Source organism: Antechinus flavipes, chromosome 4, assembly GCF_016432865.1.
Source record: "Antechinus flavipes isolate AdamAnt ecotype Samford, QLD, Australia chromosome 4, AdamAnt_v2, whole genome shotgun sequence".
NCBI lineage: Eukaryota > Metazoa > Chordata > Mammalia > Dasyuromorphia > Dasyuridae > Antechinus > Antechinus flavipes.
In genome coordinates, this window is record NC_067401.1 from 76,696,002 (window position 1) to 76,720,768 (window position 24,767).

The 24,767-nt window shown below is 37.4% G+C and overlaps 1 protein-coding gene across 2 annotated transcripts in view; it reads right to left on the minus strand.

The window, feature by feature from the left end:
* Positions 1-20,839, minus strand: part of TAF1A (TATA-box binding protein associated factor, RNA polymerase I subunit A) — a 37,776-nt gene extending 16,937 nt beyond the window's left edge. Inside the window, exons 1-5 of one of the 2 annotated variants that reach the window (XM_051993350.1) lie at positions 20,724-20,839; positions 17,348-17,470; positions 9,293-9,462; positions 5,919-6,032; positions 26-224 (exon numbers count right to left, since the gene is read on the minus strand). In XM_051993350.1, coding sequence (XP_051849310.1) covers positions 26-224; positions 5,919-6,032; positions 9,293-9,462; positions 17,348-17,468 — 604 coding nt within the window. In that variant the 5' untranslated portion in view covers positions 17,469-17,470; positions 20,724-20,839. The remainder of the gene's footprint in view (positions 1-25; positions 225-5,918; positions 6,033-9,292; positions 9,463-17,347; positions 17,471-20,723) is intronic. The other variant, XM_051993352.1, reaches the window with a different exon arrangement.
* Positions 20,840-24,767: the final 3,928 nt, after the last annotated feature.

A 24,767-nucleotide genomic window follows, 5' to 3' on the forward strand; every position in this document is an offset into this window, starting at 1 on the left:
AAGATAAAGACTGAAATTCACTCACCAAATTTGGATACTTCTGTCCTCTTTTTAGACCATGTATAATAATCCAAAAGTCCTCTGTAGGCCTGGATAAGTTTAATTAATTTTTCTTGGGAAGCAGACATTTCACCGTATCTCCAGCTCTCTGCTTGGTTTAGATTCCTGTAAGCATCCTCAACCATTCCATTATGCAGAAGGTATAGTGCATGCTGTAAAGAGATCTGCAACAAATCAAAAACAATGTGGGTCATGGGGTTCCAAGAGGCAGAGAAAAGAGGACAGAACAGTGACCCAGAGTTAGGAATACGTGGATCCAAGTCCTTCTTCTGACACATACTGACTGTGTGACTTTAGCAAGTCCATATAATCTAGTAGTGTCTCTATGGAAACACTTAATTCCAGAATTTATTTTGATACAGGAATCTCTTTACTAATTATTTTACTAGGAACTAACAATACTGGATCTAAATGAGACCTAGGAACTATAGGAATATATAAAAGAAGTTGAGATATGGTCCCTGATGTCAAAAAACTAAAATTTAATCAGAAGACAAGATTGATGTTCATGAAACAAGTAAAGAACAATATGAGATATCAATGCAAGGGAAATTTAGAAAACTTTTTGTTATAGGCACCCCTATTTACTGACATAGACTATGATCTTTTGTAACTTAATAGATGATCTTTTACTACTGTTGGAGCATTAAAATTAATCATCTTGCAACCATCCTGGTGATGAACTGCTCCAAAAATAGATAGGCTGCTACATAAAAGACAAACACAGTTATCTACTAAGTTTATACTTGAAGCTTTCAAGCCTGGCAGACCTTGTCAGAAGTTGAATTCTGCTGGTACTGCCTTCACAAAGTCATCTCCACCCTGGAGGAAGGGTTCACAGGAAGTCTTCACTGATGGAAGGTACTAAGAATTAAGTGCGAGAGTATAAGACAGAAATACTCAGTGTTATGGTGCTCAGAGACAGAGCTCAATTCAAAGGTGAACTACCCAAAGAGACAAAACTTTCAATGTGTGAGGAGCATTGAAGGAGACAGCACCCCAGAAAGGGAGATCATATGCAATGCAATTACAATGAAGGAGGTCCCCAAAGAAATAAAAGGAAGTAGGTAAGGACTCAAGTGTAGGAGGAAAAAAAAAAAACACCTCACAGCAACACTTTTGTTGTGCCAAAAAAACTGGAAATGAGAAGCTGTCCAACAATTGGGGGATGGATCAATAAATTTTGGTAAATAAATAGGATGGAATATTATTTACATAATTGAAAAGAACATAAGGAACAGACTCAGAGAAACTTGGAAAGATTTGCACTACAGAGTGAAGTGAGCAGAACCAGAATATTAATTTTTATGACAATGACTACACTGTAAAGAAAACCAACTGAAAAATTCAGGAAGTCTGATCAATGCAGGGAATCACAATGTCCAGATAACTCAGATGACAAAACTCTAGACAGAGAGGTAATGGAGTAAAGGCACAAAAGTAAATATACATTTTCAGATATAGACAATGGAAAAATTTGATTTGCTTGATTGTGCTTTCTTGTTACAAAAGGGCTCAAATGACATGTAAAACCTTTAGAATTTAGTTCATTATCACATAACCACAACTACAGAACATACTCTTTGAGAGCCTTCTCTGGAAAACAGAAATTCAAATTAAGGAATCTTAGTATTTTCTTTCTGAAAACACTCCAGGGCCAAAAAAAGTCAGAGAACATGAAAGGATAGTGTAGAGAACTAAAAAAACAATGAGATGAGTGGATGTAATCTAACTAGTCTGCATGAAGCATCCCCTTATTCATCTAAGGGGACCACTGTCCCTTTTTATCCCCTCCCATCAATTTTTTATCACCACTTGTAATGGGCTGAGGATCAAGTTGATGCACTGGGGTCCCAAGCAAAGGCTAAATAGTAATTGGACCATACTCTATTAATATATATGCTTGGAGAAAGAATGGCCCCCGCCCACTCTTTGTGCAAGTCCTGATGTGTTGTATAGGAAATGATGATTTTGGTGGGTGGAGGCAGAGGGGCAGAGAAGGAAGCGGAAAGAGAGACTGCTGGCTGGCTTCTTGACACTCACATTGCTGCTCACATTGCTATTGCAACCCCCCCTCCCCCTTCACTTCCGATTCCCCTTCACCTTCCATCCTTCTTCACCTTCACTAAGAATAAAGATCAATGATTTTCCCCTAACCTGAATTCTTGACTCCAGCTGATTTTAAAATATGCAGTCATCACATTTGGCACCCAAGCGTGGGAACCAAGGACCCTACTTTCACTGAAGAAGTCTCCAGTGACCAGGAACTTAGGTGAGTATAATAGACAAATAGGGAACTTATTTTCTTAAAGACTAAACTAGTAACCTTTTTTTGCTGAAATGGGACAGATGCTAGCTAAAGATTCTCCATCCCCCACCCAGGAGTGGTGCTATAGAAAGCAGGTTTAAGCTGATAGAAGGACAAGGGCTATTTATAACTTGGGAATAGACAGCTAGATTTCTGGGTACATTAAAACGCACCTCCCCTTGGTTCTTAGAGGAAAAGCAAATCTCTCCAGATAATTGGACATTAATTGGGCAACAGCTCTCCGCATATTACAATGAAAACGGTCCTCATTCAATTTCCATCAGCATTCTATTTATACAATATAATACAGTTGGCCTTAAGAAAGATAAATTATAGAAGAAAGGAAAAAAGCTCTAGGAATAACCAAATGGGGAAGCCTGAGATAAGGGAGGAAGATAATGAACAGATTAATAACCATATCCCCACAGGGCAGGGAGACTTAAGTGAGGGTCAAGGGTGTGGTGAATCTGAGGCAGCTTCAGCCCCACCTAAGGAGCAGGTAATTGCATCTCCTCCATCAACTCCATCCTCTGGAATGGAGAGAGGAAGGGTAGTGGGGGGAAGGGGGGGAGAGGGGGGTAGTGACAGCACCAGTACCTCCCCCCCCAGCATCAGCTGCACCTATGACTAAATTGCGAAAGAGACTAATTAAGGACAAGGCGGAAGGAAGAAATATATTGGAATTTCAACACCAGATTTTTCCTGTAATTCAACAGTTTAATTCTTCAGGTCAAGAAAGTAGAAGATACGCTCCTTTTGATATAGAAATCCTCAAAGACCTGAAAAAGGCGTGCACTCTTTATGGGGCTACATCAGCTTATGTTAAGATGTTATTACAGAATTTGGCTTTTGAAATCTTGATCCCTAATGACTGGAAATCTATAGCAAGGATATGCTTAGAACCTGGACAAAACTAGTTGTGGCTTTCTGAATATAGTGAGCTCTGTAGGATACAATCCCAACAAAATAGTTGAAGTGGAGTTCATGCTGCAATCACCTGTGACCTACTAACAGGTGTAAGTTCTTATGCAGACGTCACAGTACAGATTAATTATTCCATACCAGCATATGAACAAATTGCTGCTAATGCTATCAAAGTGTGGGCTTCTCTCCACAATAAAGATGACAAGGGTGGGGGCTTCACAAAAATAACACAAGGGCCAAATGTACACTTTGCTGATTTTGTGGGATGTTTGCAGACAGCTATCACAAGAACAAATGGGGAAAATGCAGTAACAGACATTTTGATAAGGCAACTTGCTAAGGTTTGCAGAAGAATTATAGTGGGACTGCGCAAGGATGCTCCTTTAGAGGAGATCATAAGACGCTGTGCCACAATGGGCACAAATGCCTTTTATAGCCAGGCTATGATGCAGACTTCCCAAAATCCAAACATGGGGAGATAGGGTCCTTCTTGGCAAAGGAATTCTAGAGAAACTCGGAGATGATTTCAGTGTGGAAAAGTTGGACATTTGAAGCTCATTGTAGATATGGAGATAGAATGAGAAGACAGGGTGAGAGAATAAAACCCAAAACCCCATGTCCAAAATGTAACCGAGGCTTTTACTGGGCCTCTGAATGGAGATTGACCCAGAGAAATGAGAGACAGGGCCCAGCTCCAAGGTATCAATCAAAAGATAGGTGGGGCATGATAGTGATTGAGGTTACACCCAGAGAGTCTTTAGAAATTCAGTACTCTGATGTCATCAACCAACAGAAAAGCAATCAGAATTACAGGTGGGGAGGTTACAGGCCTTTTAACTCAACAGGGCAGTGTCCAGTGCAAACAGCTCCACTATCTTTAGATAATCGCCACATGATGTGGAGAGATCCAGAAAATGGTAAATAGAAGGGAATTAGATAAGTTAACTGCTTGGGGGAGAGGGTTTGCTTGTATCTCTACAGGTGGAGAAGGAATCAGATGGGTGCCAACGAGCCGTATTCGCCTTGTCCATTGCAGAGAGACGAAGCAGACCCTTGAAATGAAGAAGACCCAAGAAATATCGGGTGGTTTGACTCATGGACATAGAAAATTGTTGGACTTCAATACCCTCAGGAATCATTGGATTCTCTGAGACATGATAAGATTGTTGTAGGACTTGAAAACCCTCAAAAATCATTGGATTCTCTGAGACATTAAGATTGTTGTAGGATTTGAAAACCCTCAGGAATCATTGGATTCTTTGAAACATAAGACTTGAAAGCCCTCAGGAATCATTGGATTTTCTGAGAAATGATAAGACTCTTACAGGACTTCAAAATCTGCTGGAATCATTGGATTCCCTAACATATAAAAAGACTTTTGCAGGACTTCAAAAACTTGGGGGGATCATTGGATTCCCTGATATGTGAAGCAATGGACAATAGATTGGTTTTTAATTATCTCTTGGCTGCTGAAGAAGGTGTATGTGTGACTGCTGTTTACAAACCCTCCTTCTAGGACTTCTGGCAATCTCTTACAACACCATGTTGACTTATATTGTTTGTTATACCATTACTTGTGTGTACAATTCATGTTTGTTACACCACATCAAGCCTGCACTGACTGTGGGGAGAGTCATCACTAATAGCCTCTGCATTATTGCTGTGTGCTTGTGTAATACCTCCCATGCTGATGGGTTTGTGCATAATAAGACCCTTTATCCCAGAAACCCGTTAGCAACCCCCACTTCCCTTTGGTGCTTTTCACCTCCCTTCCTGAGATGTCAGGGAGGGCGTGATTATCTCCTTTTTAGTGCTTTCACCTCCCTTCCTGAGAAGTCAGAGGGGCCGTGATCACCTCCTTTTTGGTGCTTTCACCTCCCTTCCTGAGAAGTCAGGGAGGGTGTGATCACCTCCCCTTGGGGGCTCTAACCTCCCTGAGGAGTCAGGAATGGCATGACATGTTCTATGTTCTAAAACAAAAGAAAGCAGGAGATGTAATAGGCTGAGGCTCAAGTTGATGCACTGAGGTCCCAAACATGTGAGGCTAAATAGTAATTGGACCATACTCTATTAATATATATGCTTGGAGAAAGAATGGCCCCTGCCCACTCTTTGTGCAAGCCCTGATGTGTTGTATAGGAAATGACGATTTTGGTGGGTGGAGGCGGGGGTGGGGGGGGGGGGGCAGAGAAGGAAGCAGAAAGAGAAACTGCTGACTGGCTTCTTGACACTCACATTGCTGCTCACATTGCTATCGCAACCCCTCCCTTCACCTCTGATCCTCTTTCACCTCCGATCCTTCTTCACCTTCACTAAGAATAAAGATCGACGATTTTCCCCTAACCTAAATTCCTGACTCTGGCTGATTTTAAAATATGTGGTCATCAAAACCACTGGGATATTAATTCTCCACCACTCAATTATCAGCATGGTATAGTGGGTAAAATACTGAACTTGAAAGCCAGAAAGACCTGGATTCAAATTCTGTTTACTAGTTTTGTAATCTTGGTCAAGTCATTCCATCTCTTCTCTGAGAGCCTCAGTTTCCTCATCTGTAGTATTCACTGGCTTCTAAGCTCCTTTATCATTTTAAATCTATGATTTTATAATGTAAGTCCTTCCTTACCTTTAAATAATTTTGGACACCAATATTTTTCATCCGGTCAGCAAAGGCACTGAAGGTTTCAACGTTACTCTTAGGATGATTATATAAAATTGTACTGCCCAGTTTCCAAATGATCTGTCAAATTAATGTTATGTAAAGAGAAAAATAAGAACCAAAATGTTAAATTTCTTCCAGTTTTGATTTCTATCTGAAAAAAACTATTATTAAATTCCATTATTTATTAATTTTACAAATTTTATTAAAATTTTATAAAATATAAACTACCAAAAAACTGAAATCAGTAATTTTATGTAGAGTGGTTGTGGCATATAGAAAATAAAAAATAAACTATATTTAGAGTTATCAGCAAAAGGTATTGTAAAACTATCCTTCTACTTATTTAAACCTAATCTTGTATTATTCTCTTGCTACCAACATTTGGGATTAAGAGTTCTTCTTTCCAGTGGGCTTGGTTTTTTTTTTTTTTTTGCTTTTTTTCCCTTTTCCTCCTCTGATTTAATTACATAATGTTCTCTTTAAGGAAGATTTATTTGAATTTTTATTTAAATCACTAATCAAGAAAAAACATCGACTTGGGATCTATTCTGAGCTCTTCCCCAGGGCATAACAAGTGGTCACTCAGTCCTTATTTGCTCTCTGGCAACTCAGCTCATTATGACAATCCATCTTGTTTTCTGAGAATTCTAATTAGGAGCAATTTTTTCTTATGTTAAGCTACAACTTGCTCAAATTTAAATCAATTTTATTACGAATTTAAATTCATTATCATCTGTTTTGCCTCTGCACCTAAGGACTGTAGATCTTTATATCCGACTCTCAGCTGAAACCTCTTTATAAGCTATTTTCTCTCCATGAGAACATGGACTGTCTTGATTTCTTATTTGTATCTCTAGGACTTATCACAGCACTCTGAAAATAGTAAGCACTTAATAAACATTCTTTCTTTCTCTGTCCCTCTGTCTCTGTCTCTTTCTCTCTCAAAATCCAACCTAATATACTAAGCATTTTATAAATACCTATTGTCTATAAGGAACTATCCTGGTACAAAGACAAAAGGAGAAACAATCCCTGTCTTCAAAAAGCTTACCTTCTAATGCAGGATAGATAAGTGTACATATATGGTGGATAGTATGAGGAAAGGCTGAGCGATTACAAATCTTGGGATCAGGAAAGGCTTCCCAAAAGAAATGGCACATTAGCTGAACCTTAAAGGAAGATAGGATTGAAGTGAGGAAGAAGTGCCTTCCAGCCAGAGATGACAGCTTGGCACACAGACAGAAAATGGAATGTCTACACCTGGACATCAGTTTAGATGAAATAAAAAGGTCAAAGAGGGAATGATATGCAATATAATAAGCCTAGAAAATCAAACTGTAGTCAAATTATAGGGGCTGTAAATGTCATTCTGAAGAGTTTTGGGTTTTCATTTTGGCTGAAAGAGGGAGCCAATTATGTTTCCAAGAAGGAGGCAACAGAGTCAGATTTGTACTTTAGAAAGAACATTTTGGTAATTATGTGGAGAATAGACTAGAAAGAAAAAAAAAAAAAAGGTTGGAAACCAGTTAGGAATTGCAATGGGCTAGGGCAACTAAGAGGAGATGAGGGTCTGAATTGGGGGGAAGGGGAATATAAAGATGGAGAATAAGATTTGAGAAGTGTTGAGGAAATAGGGTTAGCAAGACTGGACAACTGATTGGACAAAAGTAAAGGAAAAGGAAAGAGTCAAGAATAATCCCACTATGTTTCCTTATATATTCTTTTGCTTGATGTAATCTAAATACTCATTCTTCATAATTTGGAAACTAATGTTTATTTCATTTGTGGAAGGCAGAACCATAGAATCAAAAAGTTTTAGCTCTAACTCTTAGAGATTTTCTAGTCCAAATGCATTTTAAGAGATAAGGAAATCACAGCCCAATGAGGTGAAGTAATTTGCTCAATGTGACATAGATTCATCTTGCAAATAAAGAAATAGATGATTTATTAGCTTTAGCCAAAAGAAGCAGAAACCTATGAAATCAAATGAAGCATAATCGTGATGATTTGCATATTTTAAAATTATTGCGACAACCCTGAGATACCACTACACATCTGTCAGATTAGCTAAGATGACAAGAAAAGATAATGACGAATATTGGAGGAGATGCTGGAAAACTGGGACACTGATGCATTCTTGGTGTAGTTCTGAATGGACCCAACCATTCTGGAGAGTCATTTGGAACTATGCTCAAAAAGTTATCAAACTGTGCATATCCTTTGATCCAACAGTGTTACTATTGGGCTTATATCCCAAAGAGATATTAAAGAAGGGAAAAGAACCCACATGTGCAAAGATGTTTGTGGCAGCCCTTTTTGTAGTGGCTAGAAACTGGAAACTGAGTGGATGCCCATCAACTGGAGAATGGCTAAGTAAATTGTGGTATATGAATGTTATGGAATATTATTATTCTATAAGAAATGACCATCAGGATGAATACAGAGAGGCTGGGAGAGACTTACATGAACTGATGCTGAGTGAAATGAGCAGAATCAGGAGATCATTATACACTTCAACAACAATACTGTATGAGGATGTATTCTGATGGATGTGATCCTCTTCAACAATGAGAGATTCCAAATCAGTTCCAATTGGTCAGTAATGAACAGAACCAGCTATACCCAGTGAAAGAACTATGGGAAATGAGTGTGGACCACAACATAGCATTTCTACTCTTTCTCTTATTTACTTGCATTTTTGTTTTTCTTCTCAGGTTATTTTTACCTTCTTTCTAAATCCGTTTTTTCTTGTGTAGCAAGATAACTGTATAAATATGTACACATATATTGTATTTAATATATATTTTAACATATTTAACATGTATTGGTCTACCTGCCATGTATTGGTCTACCTTGGAACAGAAGTTTTTGCTAGGGTCAATGTTGACAAATTACCTATGCATATGTTTTGCCAATAAAAAGCTATAATAAAATGAAAAAATATGTATTTTAAAATTATGCATTCAAACCATCTTATCACTTCTTAAATTCCACTTCATTAGGAATATAAATAAATCTTCTCCTAATGCATGTACACAACCTTCAGCTGAAGCTACTTCTACTTAAAATACTCTTAAAAATGTAACAAAGACATCTTGATTAAAAATCTTGAGTCCATCATCAAGCATGAAGATGAAGGGCTCCCTCTCATTCCCATCACTTTTTTAATTTTAATTGTTTTTTTATTTTATTAAAGCTTTTTATTTACAAAACATATGCATGGGTAATTTTTCAACACTGATCCTTGCAAAGCCTTCCAAATTATTCCCTTCTTCCACCAACCAATACATGTTAAATATGTTAAAATATACTCTCCTTCCCATTATAAGCTCACTTACCTCTGGGGCCATCTGCCGTTTCTGGCTGTTAATGTCCTCCAAAGTCTGGAGATAACACTGCAGGAACTCTGAGGCTCGCTGCCACTGGTGCTTTAGCAGGGCTTCTTGTATGAAATTTAAACAAATACTTGTAGTCTGAGCAAAATTTGTCCCCTTCTGGACATGACTCCCTTTAAAAAATAAAATTAAGCCAACAGTCACCACAGAGCACATGGAATAACTAAATTTGCCAGTATAGCTATTCCTGGCATAAGGTTGTCTTGACCAAGACAGTTACACCTCTTTGTCTGGAAATAGTGGTATAACATAATTCAACCAGTTGTCCATTTATAACACTGTGGTCTTATGATACAACTAGAAAATCAAAGAAAGTTAGGCCTTAAATGATATTGTCCTATCCCTTATCCCATTTTACAAATAAGGAAATTGAGCTTCACAAGGTGGCGAAATGACTTGTACAAAATCATACTGTTAATTCTCTGGGGTGGGCATAAAATTGACTCTTCAGACTTCCAGTAAGAACCTCGTGTGCTTTGGGAGACAATAATATACTTGCTTCAAATAATGTTGTTAGGAAGTGTATACCAGTACAGTATGTAAGGTACTTTAAGTCCTTGTCAAAATCAGTTACTGAGGCCTATTTTACAGTCAGAAAATCTCAAAATGGGAAGGAACCTCCTGGGTCATGTAGCTATAGCCAATTTTTAAAAACATCCTCAGCAACAGGTTATCCCTGTTATCCAGCTTTCTGCCTGAAACTTTCCAAAAAGAAGCAGTCTACTGTATCCTGAGGCATTAGCAACAGGTTATCCCAGTTATCTAGCTTTCTGCCTGAAATTCTCCAAAAAGAAGCAATCTACTGTATCCTGAGGCATTGTGGGCACTACTAAGATGAAAATGAATAGGCATAATTGTAAAATGTAAAAATGCAAAATGTAAAAAAAATGTAAAATTAAAAAAAATTTTTTCATTTGAGTTGAGTTAAGGGTGGGAAGGTAAAATGGTCCTAAAAACATTTAGGGATTTTAATAGACTCTAAGATCAAGATGAATTAGCAGTAAGATATGGCAATCAAAGGTTTAACTTACAGTATTACTACTAAAATATTTGGAAATCTTAATCAGAAAAATTAATAGTTCTTCTGCACTGGGTCCCAGTGAGATGACATCTAGAACATTATGTTTAATTTTGGTCAATGATGGGGTACAGGGGCTGAATCCAAAAAATATTGGGATTCCAGTTGGTGTCTTAAGATATCTCAAAAGAATTTGTAGACTTACCTCATCTTCAAATCAAGAGGCAAAGATTTTTTTATTATACCACTGGTTGGCTGGTTCCAAAAAGGAGAAAGCAATTAACAAGGGAAAGACACAGGTTGTTTCTAATGAACTTAGCTGCCATAATGCTGGCAAAGTTCCCAATGAACCAACCATTTTGATGCTTAGTGAGCAGGCAAAGTTCCCAAAGAACTCACAGTTAACAAGGGGGACGAGAGGACCTTATATAGTAAAGGCATAATGTGTATTGAGGGGAAAGGAGTTGAATCCTCTTATTACTTCTTCTTTCTTGCCACAGAAAGTAGCTTGGATTGCAAATAGCAACTGTAGAAATTCACAATAAATAATTCAATAAATGCCCTCTTCTGCCAATGCCTCTCCCTTTGGTCCTTCAAGTAACAGGAACCTGGTCTTTTGCTAGGGTCTTATTCACCCCATCATCACCATATAGTTTACAAAGACACTGACAAGCTAGAGAGCACAAAGGGGGTGAACAGGATTCATTTCCTAAAAAGGCACTGAAACTAGGGGTGTTTAGACTAAAAAAGAGAAACCTGGGGGAACAGGACAACTCTTTCCAAGTGTTGAAGGATTCTAAGGTGGAAGAGGGGTCAGACTTATTTCATGGTTACCAGAAAACAGGATTAGGAGCAAGACGCAAAAGATACTAAGAGTCAAATTCAGGGTTGTTGTCAAAAAAAACTTCCAGATGTGGAATGTGCTGTCCCAAAAGGGAAGGGCTTTTACCTCATCAGATATTTTCCAGAAGAGGCAGGAAGTCCCTTTTTCAAGCATGTTCTTTCTAGGGATTCTTTTTTAGGTATGGGTTGATCTAGATGAATACTGAGGCCCTTCCAAAATCAAAAATCCTGTGATTCTGCAAATCTTATTTATATTCTTTGATCTATGATCCTTTGCTAGGTACATAGTCTTAATCACATTTCCCCTATTCTTTTCATTCTGAAGATCATTCTCCTTCAGGGTAAAAGTAGAAGCAAAATAACTGAATTCTTCTGCTCTCTAGGTCATTTTTTAGCATTAACACCATCTGTACTAAGCATTAGGCCTATTCCTGCCTTATTCAGTTTGCCTAAGACAGAAATTTTAAGTCTTCATTATCAGCATTGCCTGAATTCTTGACATTTATGATATATTCCTTTTTTTTAATAACTTTTTATTGATAGAACACATGCCAGGGTAATTTTTTACAGCATTATCCCTTGCATTCACTTCTGTTCCGATTTTTCCCCTCCCTCCCTCCACCCCTTCCCCCAGATGGCAAGCAGTCCTTTACATGTTGAATGGGTTACAGTATATCCTAGATACAATATATGTGTGCAGAACCGAACAGTTTTCTTGTTGCACAGGGAGAATTGGATTCAGAAGGTATAAATAACCCGGGAGGAAAAACATAAATGCAAGCAGTTTATATTCATTTCCCAGTGTTCTTTCTCTGGGTGTAGCTGCTTCTGTCCATCTTTGATCAATTAAGGCTCTCTTTATCGAAGAGATCCACTTCCATCAGAATACATCCTCAAACAGTATCGTTGTTGAGGTATATAATGATCTCCTGGTTCTGCTCATTTCACTCAGCATCAGTTCATGTAAGTCTTGCCAGTCCTCTCTGTATTCATCCTGCTGGTCATTCCTTACAGAACAATAATATTCCATAACATTCATATACCACAATTTACTCAACCATTTTCCAATTGATGGACATCCTTTCATTTTCCAGCTTCTAGCCACTACAAACAAGGCTGCCACAAACATTTTGGCACATACAGGTCCCTTTCCTTTCTTTAGTATCTCTTTGGGGTATAAGCCCAGTAGAAACACTGCTGGATCAAAGGGTATGCACAGTTTGATAACTTTTTGAACATAGTTCCAAATTGCTCTCCAGAATGGCTGGATGTGTTCACAATTCCACCAACAATGTATATGATATATTCCTAAAAAAAACCCGTCAACCTCTTATATCTTAATTTCCTTGAATTTTTAAAGATGTATTTTTAAATTTTGAGCTCAGCACCCTATACATTTAAATATGTCATTTTAGATGTGTCTTCCTTTTCTTCCACATCAGAATCTCTGAATATTTTGGAGATTTTATTGTCAGAATTTAATTTGGGGAGTAATAAAAATCACATAACTTGAGAGGTATAGGGGACTTCAACAGTCAACTGTTTTAACCTCTAAACCCAAAAATCAACACTACTAAGACCTGACAGTCTTCCAGTGCTTCTCATTTCTTCTAGGCCATTTTTTATTTTTAGAATCCTAGACAATGAAATTACATCTATCATGCTCTAGATTTTTAAACTCTATTTTCCTAAAGTCTGGAGCATGTACCTACTTTGGTATTCTTTTCCTTAACTATAATGAACCCTGAGATGCAGCATATTCTTCCTGTGTCACTTCCACATTTGCAACTAGTGGGTGTTTAGAATTAGGCCCAGAGTATCGATTCTCTTTGTTGTTTCTCCCACTTTTTGGAAAAGAATAGGCAATTTAATAGATATTCTAATTTTTCTAGTAGCTATTCAGAGATGTGAAATCCTCTACCACCACTCTATCTTCTTTATAGCTTTCAGGAAAATGTTTATATGTTCTACCTGGCCAGGTGATCCGTAAGGCTATAATGATATTACTTGTGCTATATCATTGCTTCTTCCATCAATTAGTTCTGTGGTCAAATCATCCCTTTAAGGCTGTGTGACTTTAACAATTATTCTTAATTTCCCACTTTCTTTCTTTCTTTTTTTTTTTAAATAACTTTTTATTGACAGAACCCATGCCAGGGTAATTTTTTACATCATTATCCCTTGCATTCACTTCTGTTCCGATGTTTCCCCTCCCTCCCTCCACCCCCTCCCCCAGATGGCAAGCAGTCCTTTACATGTTGAATAGGCTACAGTATATCCTAGATACAATATATGTGTGCAGAACCGAACAGTTTTCTTGTTGCACAGGGAGAATTGGATTTAGAAGGTATAAATAACCCGGGAAGAAAAACAAAAATGCAAGCAATTTATATTCATTTCCCAGTGTTCTTTCTCTGGGTGTAGCTGCTTCTGTCCATCTTTGATCAATTGAAACTGAATTAGCTCTCTTTATCGAAGAGATCCAGAATACATCCTCAAACAGTATCGTTGTTGAGGTATATAATGATCTCCTGGTTCTGCTCATTTCACTTAGCATCAGTTCATGTAAGTCTCGCCAGTCCTCTCTGTATTCATCCTGCTGGTCATTCCTTACAGAACAATAATATTCCATAACATTCATATACCACAATTTACCTCAACCATTCTCCAATTGATGGGCATCCTTTCATTTTCCAGCTTCTAGCCACTACAAACAGGGCTGCCACAAACATTTTAGCACATACAGGTCCCTTTCCCTTCTTTAGTATCTCTTTGGGATATAAGCCCAGTAGAAACACTGCTGGATCAAAGGGTATACACAGTTTGATAACTTTTTGAGCTCCAAATTGCTCTCCAGAATGGCTGGATGTGTTCACAACTCCACCAACAATATATCAGTGTCCCTGTTTTCCCACATCCCCTCCAACATTCCACATTATCTTTCCCTGTCATTCTAGCCAATCTGACAAGTGTGTAGTGGTAGCTCAGAGTTGTCTTAATTTGCATTTCTCTGATTAATAATGATTTGGAGCATATTTTCATATGTCTATAAATAGTTTCAATTTCTTCGTCTGAGAATTGTCTGTTCATATCCTTTGACCATTTATCAATTGGAGAATGGTTTGATTTCTTATAAATTAGAGTCAATTCTCTATATATTTTGGGAATGAGGCCTTTATCAGAACCTTTGATTGTAAAAATGTTTTCCAGTTTATTATTTCCCTTCTAATCTTATCTGCATTTGTTTTGTTTGTACAAAAACTTTTCAATTTGATATAATCAAAATTTTCTATTTTGTGGTCAATAGTGATCTCTAGTTCTTCTTTGGTCATAAATTCCTCCCTCTTCCACAGGTCTGATAGGTAAACTATCCTATGCTCTTCCAATTTATTTATAATCTCATTCTTTATGCCTAGGTCATGAACCCATTTTGACCTTATCTTGATGTACGGTGTTAAGTTTTCCCACTCTCTTTCACCTCACATAGCCAATCAGTTGCTGTCTCTATGTCCACAACATTTACCACATCTGACCCTCTCGCAGTAAACTTAACCAGCTACCACTCTGGTTCAATTCCTCATCAACTCTTTCCTATACTACCTTCAATAGCTGTATACTTCAAGTCTCTTCAATCCCACTTGCATACAGCAACTTAACTGGTAGGCCTTAAACACAGATCTCTCTTCCAACTCCAATGGCTTTCTATTGCCTCTAAGACATGAGTTCTTTTGTGTGTTGGAACTCTTTGGCAGTCTGATGAAATTTTAAAATTCCTTTCTTAGAATGTTTTTAAATACACAAAATATACAGGAGTACAAAAAAAAATCCAGTTATATTGAAATACAGTTATCAAAAAAAATTTTTTTTTAATTCACAGAAGGCAGAACAAGTGCTTTTGCTAAAAGGCGAAATGTAAAATCCTGTTTGACTTTTAAAGTTTCTGATGAAATGTTGCCAACTCTTTCCACTATTTTTATTTTCATTTAATCAATAGTCTGAGAACCTATTTTGTGTAGGACATAAAGAATAACTTCAAGTTTGAGTAATTACTAATAGACATTTAATAATTTGTTCTTTGCCATCTGCTCTTAATAAGAGTTGGGCAAATGGATAGCCTGACAATATTTCTTAAGAGAACTCTGAATTAAAAAAAAGAAGAAGAAGAAGAAGAAGTCATGTGAGTGTGTGTAGAATTGGGTAGATTGACTTGGGTGCCAATCACAACTAATTTTTTAATTAATATAAAAATGTAACAAATTTAGCTTTTATCGTAGACTACTATTCTACCTTATGGAAAAGACAGTAATGCAAATTACTTTAATGGACTACAATAGAGCATTTTCAATTTGTAATTATGGATGCATAATTTTCAGAGACTTCAGAGAGAAAAATCAAAGAATCAAAGTTTTTTTTTTTTTTTAATTTTTCTTCCTAGAACTTCTATGAGTGTAGAGGACCAAAACTCCAAAAGGGTGTGTTTGAATCAGACAACCAATCACTTAAGGCTAATTACCTATTCGCTATGAGATAATGCCTCTATTAGCATATATTTGGATAATGGCTCTCCTCACCATTGGTGCTTGCTGAATGTTTGGTGTTAAGGTAATGATAGGCAAGGATTGGAGGGAGTGTGGGGGAGAGAGGCCAGCATCACTTGGCAGCAGGACCAGGAGGAGAGAGGTAAGTGACTCTGGACTCTAGAATCCAAGATAAATCTTTGACAAACCTCATGGCAACTTAACTGCCTCCTTCACTTCTTCCCCTAAAGACCAAGAACTTTGATTTATCCTGACTCTGAAGCCCTCCAGGGAGCTAGCCCATACTTTACATATGAGTATACATAATTCAACAGGTGTATTTAGCTTATAGCACAACAATTCTTCTTCACTTTTTTTTAAAATAGTAATTCCAATTTATCTTGCTTACAAGAAAATAAGCCATAACATATAAAGTCATGCTTAAGAATGACAAAATGGATTATACTAAAATGTTATTTTCAATATTGTTTTAGGCCAGTAAGACAGTGAAATACCTAAGAGCATACCGGCCAAAACAGACACAGTAACTATATGAATATAATATAAAACACTTTAAACAAATAAAGTCAGATAGAAATAATTGAAATAATATTTATTGTTCATGGATAGGTAAAGCCAATATAACAAAAAAGTGACCATTTCACTTATTTAATCTCTTTATTCAATGCCATCCCAATTAAATTACTAAAAATTTCTCTTACCGAATTAGAAAAAAATAAGAAAGAACAAAAGTCAGAAACTTCAAAGAAACCAGGAGGAAAAAACATAAAGGAAACAGATTTTGCAGTATGAGACCTTAAACTATATTATATAGTGAGAGCATTGTTGAAGTGTAACTATGTAGTCAAGAACAGAAGGAATGCAGAAAATTGGAAGCAAAAACTTTCATAAACAATCTCTCAGATAGTGGCTTGGAAAATTGCTATGGTGTAGGAAATGAACTGATTGATTTGTACTTATGAAGGAATCCACCTTCAGAGAAACAGAAAGTATGGTCTTAAATATATGTATGTGAGAGTATATGTATATATGTATGAATGTTTATAAATATCTATGTATATCTGTGTGTGTACTTAATTGTAACCTTCATTAGGATAGGGAGAGGGAAACAGGGTGAAAAATAAAGTTAAAAGTACATAGCAAAGAACAAAAGAAAAAACAAGAAAAAGTTGGATAACTTTGACAACATTTTGAAATTTCATTTGCAACTCGAAGACCAACAGATGACACAGAGTCTGTGCCCAAAACACCATAAAAGAAAAAGAGAAATCCAGACTTCTTTGGTACAAAAAGAGCAACAAAAAATTTTATGTGGATTTTCCAAATCATGGGGTTGCTATAACCCTAGCCCTCAATTTGTAACAGAAATAACTGCATATGTTATATAGCATATATCCTATATATTATACTACAGAAATATCCTTTTGTAGAACCCTGAGAATAATAGGCCCACTTCAAGTGAAAGAACAAGATTTATAAAGAACTCATCATGATATGGTAAATCTTATTTATCTAGAATCCATATAATTAGAAAGTTCAAATTACTATATTTGTTTTTCATATTCTGTATATTATTCCCATAGGGTCAGCTCCACTTACCAGTACGCTGGATGTGCTGTGAGAGCCAAGGTAAATGTATTTCTGGAACAGGATCTTTTGAGGCTTCTACTTGAGCATCCTTTTGCACAAACCCCATCAGTTCTTCACTGAAAGCATCCATATCTACTCCAAATGAAGAAGAATATTTACAAAAATCTGCACATAGATTTATAACTTTTCTACATTTAAAAAAGCATTTTTTAAAACTAGTAAATATAGCATATACTTCAATGTGCCTGGAATTTCCTTTAGTTGAAAACCAAATTGAAATGTCAGCAATACTTGAAAAAAACCAGAAGTGACTTCCATATAAATCAATTAAAACAAAAAAAAAAAACATTTATTAAGCACCTACAGTATGCAAACACCTAGGTAGTAGAGTGGATTGAATACAATCCCTGCCATCAAGAAGATTCTTCTATTTGCCCATTTCCTGTTTGCCTCAGTTTCCTCATCTGGAAAAGGAAATGGCAAACCAGTCCAGTCTCTGACAAAAAAAAAAAAAATCCCAAACAGGGTCACAAAGAATCTAGAACAACTGAAAATGGATTGAACAACCACACAGTACAGAAGATATTGTGCTAGCCACTTCTGTACTAAAGGAGCTTGCTAATGAGCTATAACCTACCCAAAGACAAGTATAAAAGAAAGATGGAGAGTAACGGGGTTAGAGCAGTGAGCCAGACACAATGTTCTAGGAAAATTCATGGTGATGGGGAGGGGTTGGAATGGAGAGAGTCATAGAGGCAGAAAAAGAAGAACAAATATCTTGAGATTGTGCGATTTACCCAAAATCCTGCTCTTGTTCTTCTTTTTCATAATTTTCCTATAATCTTTAAAAGGACCCATTATTTCACAGTAAGAAACAATTCTCCCCCACATATTTCAAGTATTCCATTTCTGAATGAAAATCCATCTTCAAAAATACAGAATAATTTATTTCTGTAGTTTTACTGCTTATAAATTAATTTCTCCAAGACAAACCCATATTATTATCCTTATATCTTAAAGGAGAAAAGCTACAATAAACCAGTAAAGTCAGGGCTTGTGTTCAAGTATTCCAACGGTACTTATCAGAAATCAACTAACAATTACTGAATATTTACCTGCTGCAACACACTACACTATCAGTGAGTTCGTGGAGGCAATAAGGTGAGGCTTCATGAGAATAAAATTGAAAGGAATTACAAAACCAAATTCCTCCTGAAGGTCAGTAAGGGTCATAAGCAATCAATTTAGCATCTGGGAACACTATTAACACAATTATGTAGGAATAACCTTAGGATCTTAGATTTAGAATTGAAAAGGACCTTGGAGGCCATCTAGTCTGTCATTCATTTTACAAATGAGAAAACTAAGAACTGAAGGACATAAGTGTCACACAAGTACTAATAACAGAAAAGTTCACTAAATTCAGTCCTCTATTAGCATCTGTTAATTTTAGCAAAACCTTGGCTCATTTACATTTTTAAATCTCTACAACTCATATGACATCAGAGACTTCGAGCTAGAAGGAAGCTTAGAGCTCATGTCATTTATTCAACCCCTCTTACTATTAAATCTGACAAGGTACTACTTGATTGTTTAAACAAGTGATCAGATTTCATATAAAGTATAAAAAGAATCATACTTTTCTAATTAGTGGCTTGATATGTAGAACAATGGTGTTAATTTCAAACAGAAACAAAAACCACTAAATTCTAAATAATAAGGATCCGTGAAGCAGCTTTTTTTTTTTTTTTTTAATTTGTGTTGAGGCAAGTGGGGTTAAGTGGCTTGTTCCGGGTAATACTGCTAATATCTGAGTCAAATTTGAATCCAGGCCCCCTTGACTCCAGGGCCAGTGCTCTACCCACTGACCCATCTATCTGCCCTTTCTGCAGATGCAGAAAACCTATTGTATTTTTATTTTGCTAAATATTTTCCAATATCAACTAAACAATTTAGTTGAGGCAAAACAGAAAAAAAAAATCTGAAAATACCACAAAGCATTATATAAGATGATATATAACATAGGTTCATGGAATGTTAGAACTGGATGAGCCTTTGGAAATCAATTCAACTTCATTTTCAAAGGCTTTGTCTCTCGGCACTTCGGTTTCTTTTTTCAAATGTGATAAATCATATTCTCTGTCAAAATGAGATAATGCATACAAAGTAACAGGGACTGGATCTGCCATCTCACCAATACAAGGAACTCCTAAATGTGAAAACTCTTGTTAGCAAAGTAGGTCAGGACCTCCTCAATCAGTCGGACTTGCCTCTCCTAGATAATTTAAGTGGCTTGACCAGAGTTACACAAGCCAATAGGAGTCAGAGGCTTGAGCCCAAGGACAGCTCTCACTACACCTTAATTGGCTCTTTGAAAGAGAAGAACAAGTGCCGGCCTCGGAAGTCTGGGTGAAGCTAAGGGATACAGTGCTTAGACTGGCCTTGGAAGTCTGGTCAGCCTAGCTAGAACCTGGCTCGGCACTTGCTTCCAGGGTTGTCGGAGAGAGAGCCCGAGGAAAGCCTTTTGCAAGCCTGGGATGGATCTTCAAAAGCTAGCTTTTCTAAATCCCCGCCTCGCCACCTTCCCAGCTACCGGTGTCACAGCAAGCAAGTCACATGAAAACGCTCAGGGGCTCAGCTGCTCCAGGTCCCGGGCACTTTCTGTGCCTCTCCCGCCGCAGCTCTGACCTCCTGGGCTTCCATTAAAATCACACCTTCTACAGGAAACCTTCCCAAACCCCTCAATGCCAGGGCTTTCACTTATCCAGGACACGGTTTGCCGGAAAGACTGTAAACTCCTCGAGGGCAGGAGCTGACTTTTGTCTTTTTTTGTGTCCAGGGCTTAAGGAGAGCCCTTAATGGGGACGATGATGGGTTGTCAAGGGGAAGGTATTTATTTTATAAACCCTTGTAGATATCAGTCCTCATCCTCACCGCAGGGCTATACAAATAAATGTATAGCACGGTTTTGATAATTAGTTTGCAAAGATTAAAACTAAGACTCATGGGAAAGTTTTGTTATTGGCATGAGACTGTAATTGATGGTGGCCGTGAACTCACCAAACACCGCCCCTTCTTCAGCTCATTCACGAGACCGAGCGTTCTAGGCCACCCCCTTCCCCTCTCTTCTCTCTCTCCTCCCCCTCTCCCCCCAGTAGCGCATTAATCACGGCAACCAAATCTTATCTCCCCGGAAGTAGGGAAGGGAAGAAATGGAAAAGATAAAGAAGGAAGAAAGGGAAAGGACAAGGGCTCGAGCTTCCATGGCAACGGTGATGAGCCATCAGTTAAAAATAAGCAAGCCCACACGGAAGGGGACGTCCGAGACAAGGCCCAGTTACCGTCTCCAGCTCCCGAACCTGGGAATTCTCATTCGAACACTTACCGGGAGCTCCGGTCAGACCTCGCACCACCTCTTCTTAGGACCCAGAGGCATCTTCACAGAAGCCAGCCGGGTAGCCAGAAGGGAAACCCACAAGGCGCACCGTTCGACTGCGCATGCGCGTTAACCTCGCCTCGCCTTAAAGGGTGCTCGTGTCATTTCCGTCAACAAGTCTTTTCATCTCCTCTCGCCCCGCCCCACTTCCGGTCCTTGGGTCTTCTTTTTGTGGCCGCTTGCTCTCATCTATAGTGTACCTCACTCGTGGATCCTGCATTTCCTAATAGGTCCCCCCTTTACCAGGCTTTTGGATCCGGAGGATGAGGGGTGATCCCCGTCAAACTAGGAGGATGAAACATGAGTGAGCGGCTGAGTAGCCTGACTGGCGAATTCCTGCTGCGCCCAGAGGAAGCACGAGGACCAAGTGTTTGGGCAGTCAGGCCTGAAAAGCGCGTGCCACGTGCGTCAGGCCGCATGCCCCGCTTTTATTTGGCGAGAATAGCTTTCACTAAGTCTAAGTGCGTATGGTTATAAATATGCCCGTGATAATGTGAATCTTAGAAAGGAATTCTCACCCCTCAGTGTTGGCTGCAGTGGCCGTCCCGATTGCAGATGCCTGACCTTGCGAAGCAAGGCCTTCTGGGCGGGAGCCCAGCGGAGAGAAACCCTTCCTGCCTGTCTTAGGTTTCAACCTCCCACGTCCAGAGACTGCCCAACCTGAAATATACCCTACAGCCCAAGCATGTCTTAGTGTTTCGAAATGAAGGAGAAATTAAATTATTCTGCTGCTTTCTTCACAAAGCAGCTCAATAGCCATCGGAGAAAGGCAGATTTCTCTTCAATGCGAGGGACTGTTCAGAATTTACAGTGAATTTTGAAATGAATGGAATGTCCTAGAAGATGGGATTTACCTCATTGGATGTCTTCAAAAAGATACCATTTAGGAATATTTTAGAAAGCATGGTGTATGGAAAAAGCCCCGAATCTGAATCCTGGCTCTGCCACATACTCTTTATGTGATTTGCAGCAAGCTGTTTACTCTCAGGGCTTCCTCTCTAAAATAGAAACATGTGCTAGATGACCTCTAAGGTTCGTTCCAGCTTTTAAATGTAACATCCCGAGAGACTCTTATTCATGTGTAGTTTGGATCATATGATATGACAAAAGTTTCTGAAAGCATTCTACTTGGGAAAACCCTTCAGGCCTTACAGGGAGAATGGATCCAAGGATTTATCACCTCATTATATTAATGTGGCTATGGAAAAATAGAGATAGGAAGAAGCCTGAGTTTGGTAACAAAACTATCACATGTATAACCTATATCAAATTGCTTGTATTCTCAATGAGGAGGAGAAAGGTGAGGGAAGCAGAGAATCTGGAACTCGGAAATTTTTTTTTTAATATTTAAAATGATCTTTACATGTAATTGGGGGGGAAGGGGAAGAGCTGCACGCATCACCTGAAGATTTGACTGATGAAATGTTGGGTTAAAATAACTCATTTATAAATTCAAGAATTTAATTCAACACTTAGTGAATGACTGCTATGTGCAAAGTACTCTGCTAAGCCACAAAGATTTAAAAACAAATCAGTCATTTATAGTATGTTGACTGAACTTCTAGAGTTTATCTGATAAATTTTAAACATAAGAACCTGAGGGCTCTGAAGGAGTAAAGTGACTTGCTTAAAGGGACTGTTATGTGATTTAGAGATTCAATTAAGCTTTAAAATAATTTTATAGAGAGGCCCAGAAAGGTTGAATGATTTATCTAAAGTCTACATTGATAATAAGTAGGAAAGTCCACCTCTAACTTCCAGCTTAAAGAGTCCAGTGTCAGAAAGCAAGGTGAACCACCTCCATACTATATATAACTCCTAGATAGGAGCTTTTTAATTCTTTTTCTCCTATCTCTGAGAAATTGATTTGTTATGGATCATTCTCTCAAGTTCATTTTTTCTCTGTTTACTTACAATCTATCTGTAAACATGCTTAAGTCCCCCTTCAACTAATTTTTTTTTCATTGATCTTGTTATTCCATCAAATTATTGCCTCTTTCTTCCTCAACTTTTAGGAAACTTAGACTTATTGCTTCTACTTTATCATCATTTCAGACCCAAGCAGTCTAGTTTCCATCTTTTTCACTTAGTTTAAACTGCTGGTTCACAAGTACTCAATGGCCTAGTTAATAAATTAAATAAGCCTTTTCCCTGTATGCTCCTTAACTTCTCTGCAGTAATCCATATTTTTGAAAACTCATTTCTTTACAATGCCTTTCCCTTTGGCCTCTCTTAACAGCTCTCTCCTGGTTGTCCTACTTATCTAATTCTTAATAGTCTCCTTTGTCCCCTAACAATGGTCAACAGAAACTATTATGAACTAATATGCAAATATATAAGGGAAAGTTAATGAACCAATCTCTCTAAGTACCTTTTATGAGTCAGGTACTGTGTGCTAAGTGCTAGGTACATGAAAACATATATAAATACAAAATAAATACATAGTAACATTGGGAGCAGAGGAGGTATTTCTACCTAGAGAAATATATATATATATATATACACACAGAAAAATAATTCAGAAAAGAATATAATGTTAATTTTGTTACTAAGTTAAATATGATATATATTTTTAAAATTATAACAATTTTACAGCGATGGATAGAGCATGTAAGTGCTTACTATGTGTCGAGCTCTCAAAATACCAAAACAAGACAGTCCTTACTCTCATATAAGAAAACAAAATATGAAGTATCCAGTATGGAGGTGGAACAGATTGAAGAGTGAACAAGAAAGAAGCCCTAGATTAGATTATTCCCCTTTAGATTGAGAGCAAAGGGCAAAACTGTCCTTTACTTCTTTTTGTATCCTCAGTATTTAGCACAGTACCTAGTACATAGTAAGTACTTAATGATTGATGGCACTCAATCCACTTGACACATTTAGCTGGAGAGTGAACCATGCAGCAGGCCAACTTCTTATATGACAATTCCTGGCAAAGTTGAATCATCCACTTTATACTAGACTTCCTGTTCTTAGGGAAAGGTAACCAGTTTGGAGATAGAGTAAATCTGGATTGTGATGAAGCAGATCAGAGAATCTCATATGCAATCTTTTATGGTTCATGAAAATGTTTTGATAAAAACATATTGAAAACACTGAAATGATGATTAAGTTCAAAATAAAAAGATTTTTCTCAAATCTAACAATGTTAGGTTAAACTGAAGTCAGTAGAGAACTGAGTCAGGACAGGGAACACTGGATTTTTAGTAAGAGAATAAAGCTTCAAAACCTAACTTTGCCTCTTACTGCATTTGTAATGTTAGAAAATTTATTTCACTTCCCCAAGTCTCAATTTTCTTATTTATAAAATGAAGATGATAATTTCTATAATGATCCAATAATCATCATTATGATGATCAAATGTAATGATGTATTGCTATATAAGGATTATTTGATAAATAGCAGATCCATCCTTCAAAGCTTGGTCTTTTCTAATATCAAATCCAGTAATTTTTATATAATTGCCCTATTTTCTTTTTCTTTGGAGCCAAGATCAGGTACTGCTTCCTTCATGATGAAAAATTCTCTCATACTGCCTTGTGATATAATAATTCCCCTCCACAAATTTCCTGAGAGTAAGTTGTCTTAATCTCTTCCTTTGCCTCTTTCACATTCTGTCTTGGTGTCTGGGTATCTTTATTGGATAGTAAACTTCTTGGGCCTTTGATGCTTTTCATATATGTATGCCAGGTGTCTACTAAGCTCAGTGTGTTATATGTAATAGACACATAATACATATTTATTAAATGAAAAACACAAAAGACAAGAACTAAAGACTTGTAGTTAAGATAGGATATCTTAAATCAAAGAACCACGGACTTTTTAAGAGGATCCTTAGATATTTTCTAGATTAATATGAGGAAATAGATTCCTAGGTCCAAAGATTGTTACATTGCTCTAATATTCTTTTATGTACAGCTCTCAGTGGACTTTAATAAAAATATCAAACAAAAAATTTTAATAAAAGCTTTAATAAAGCATTATCACACC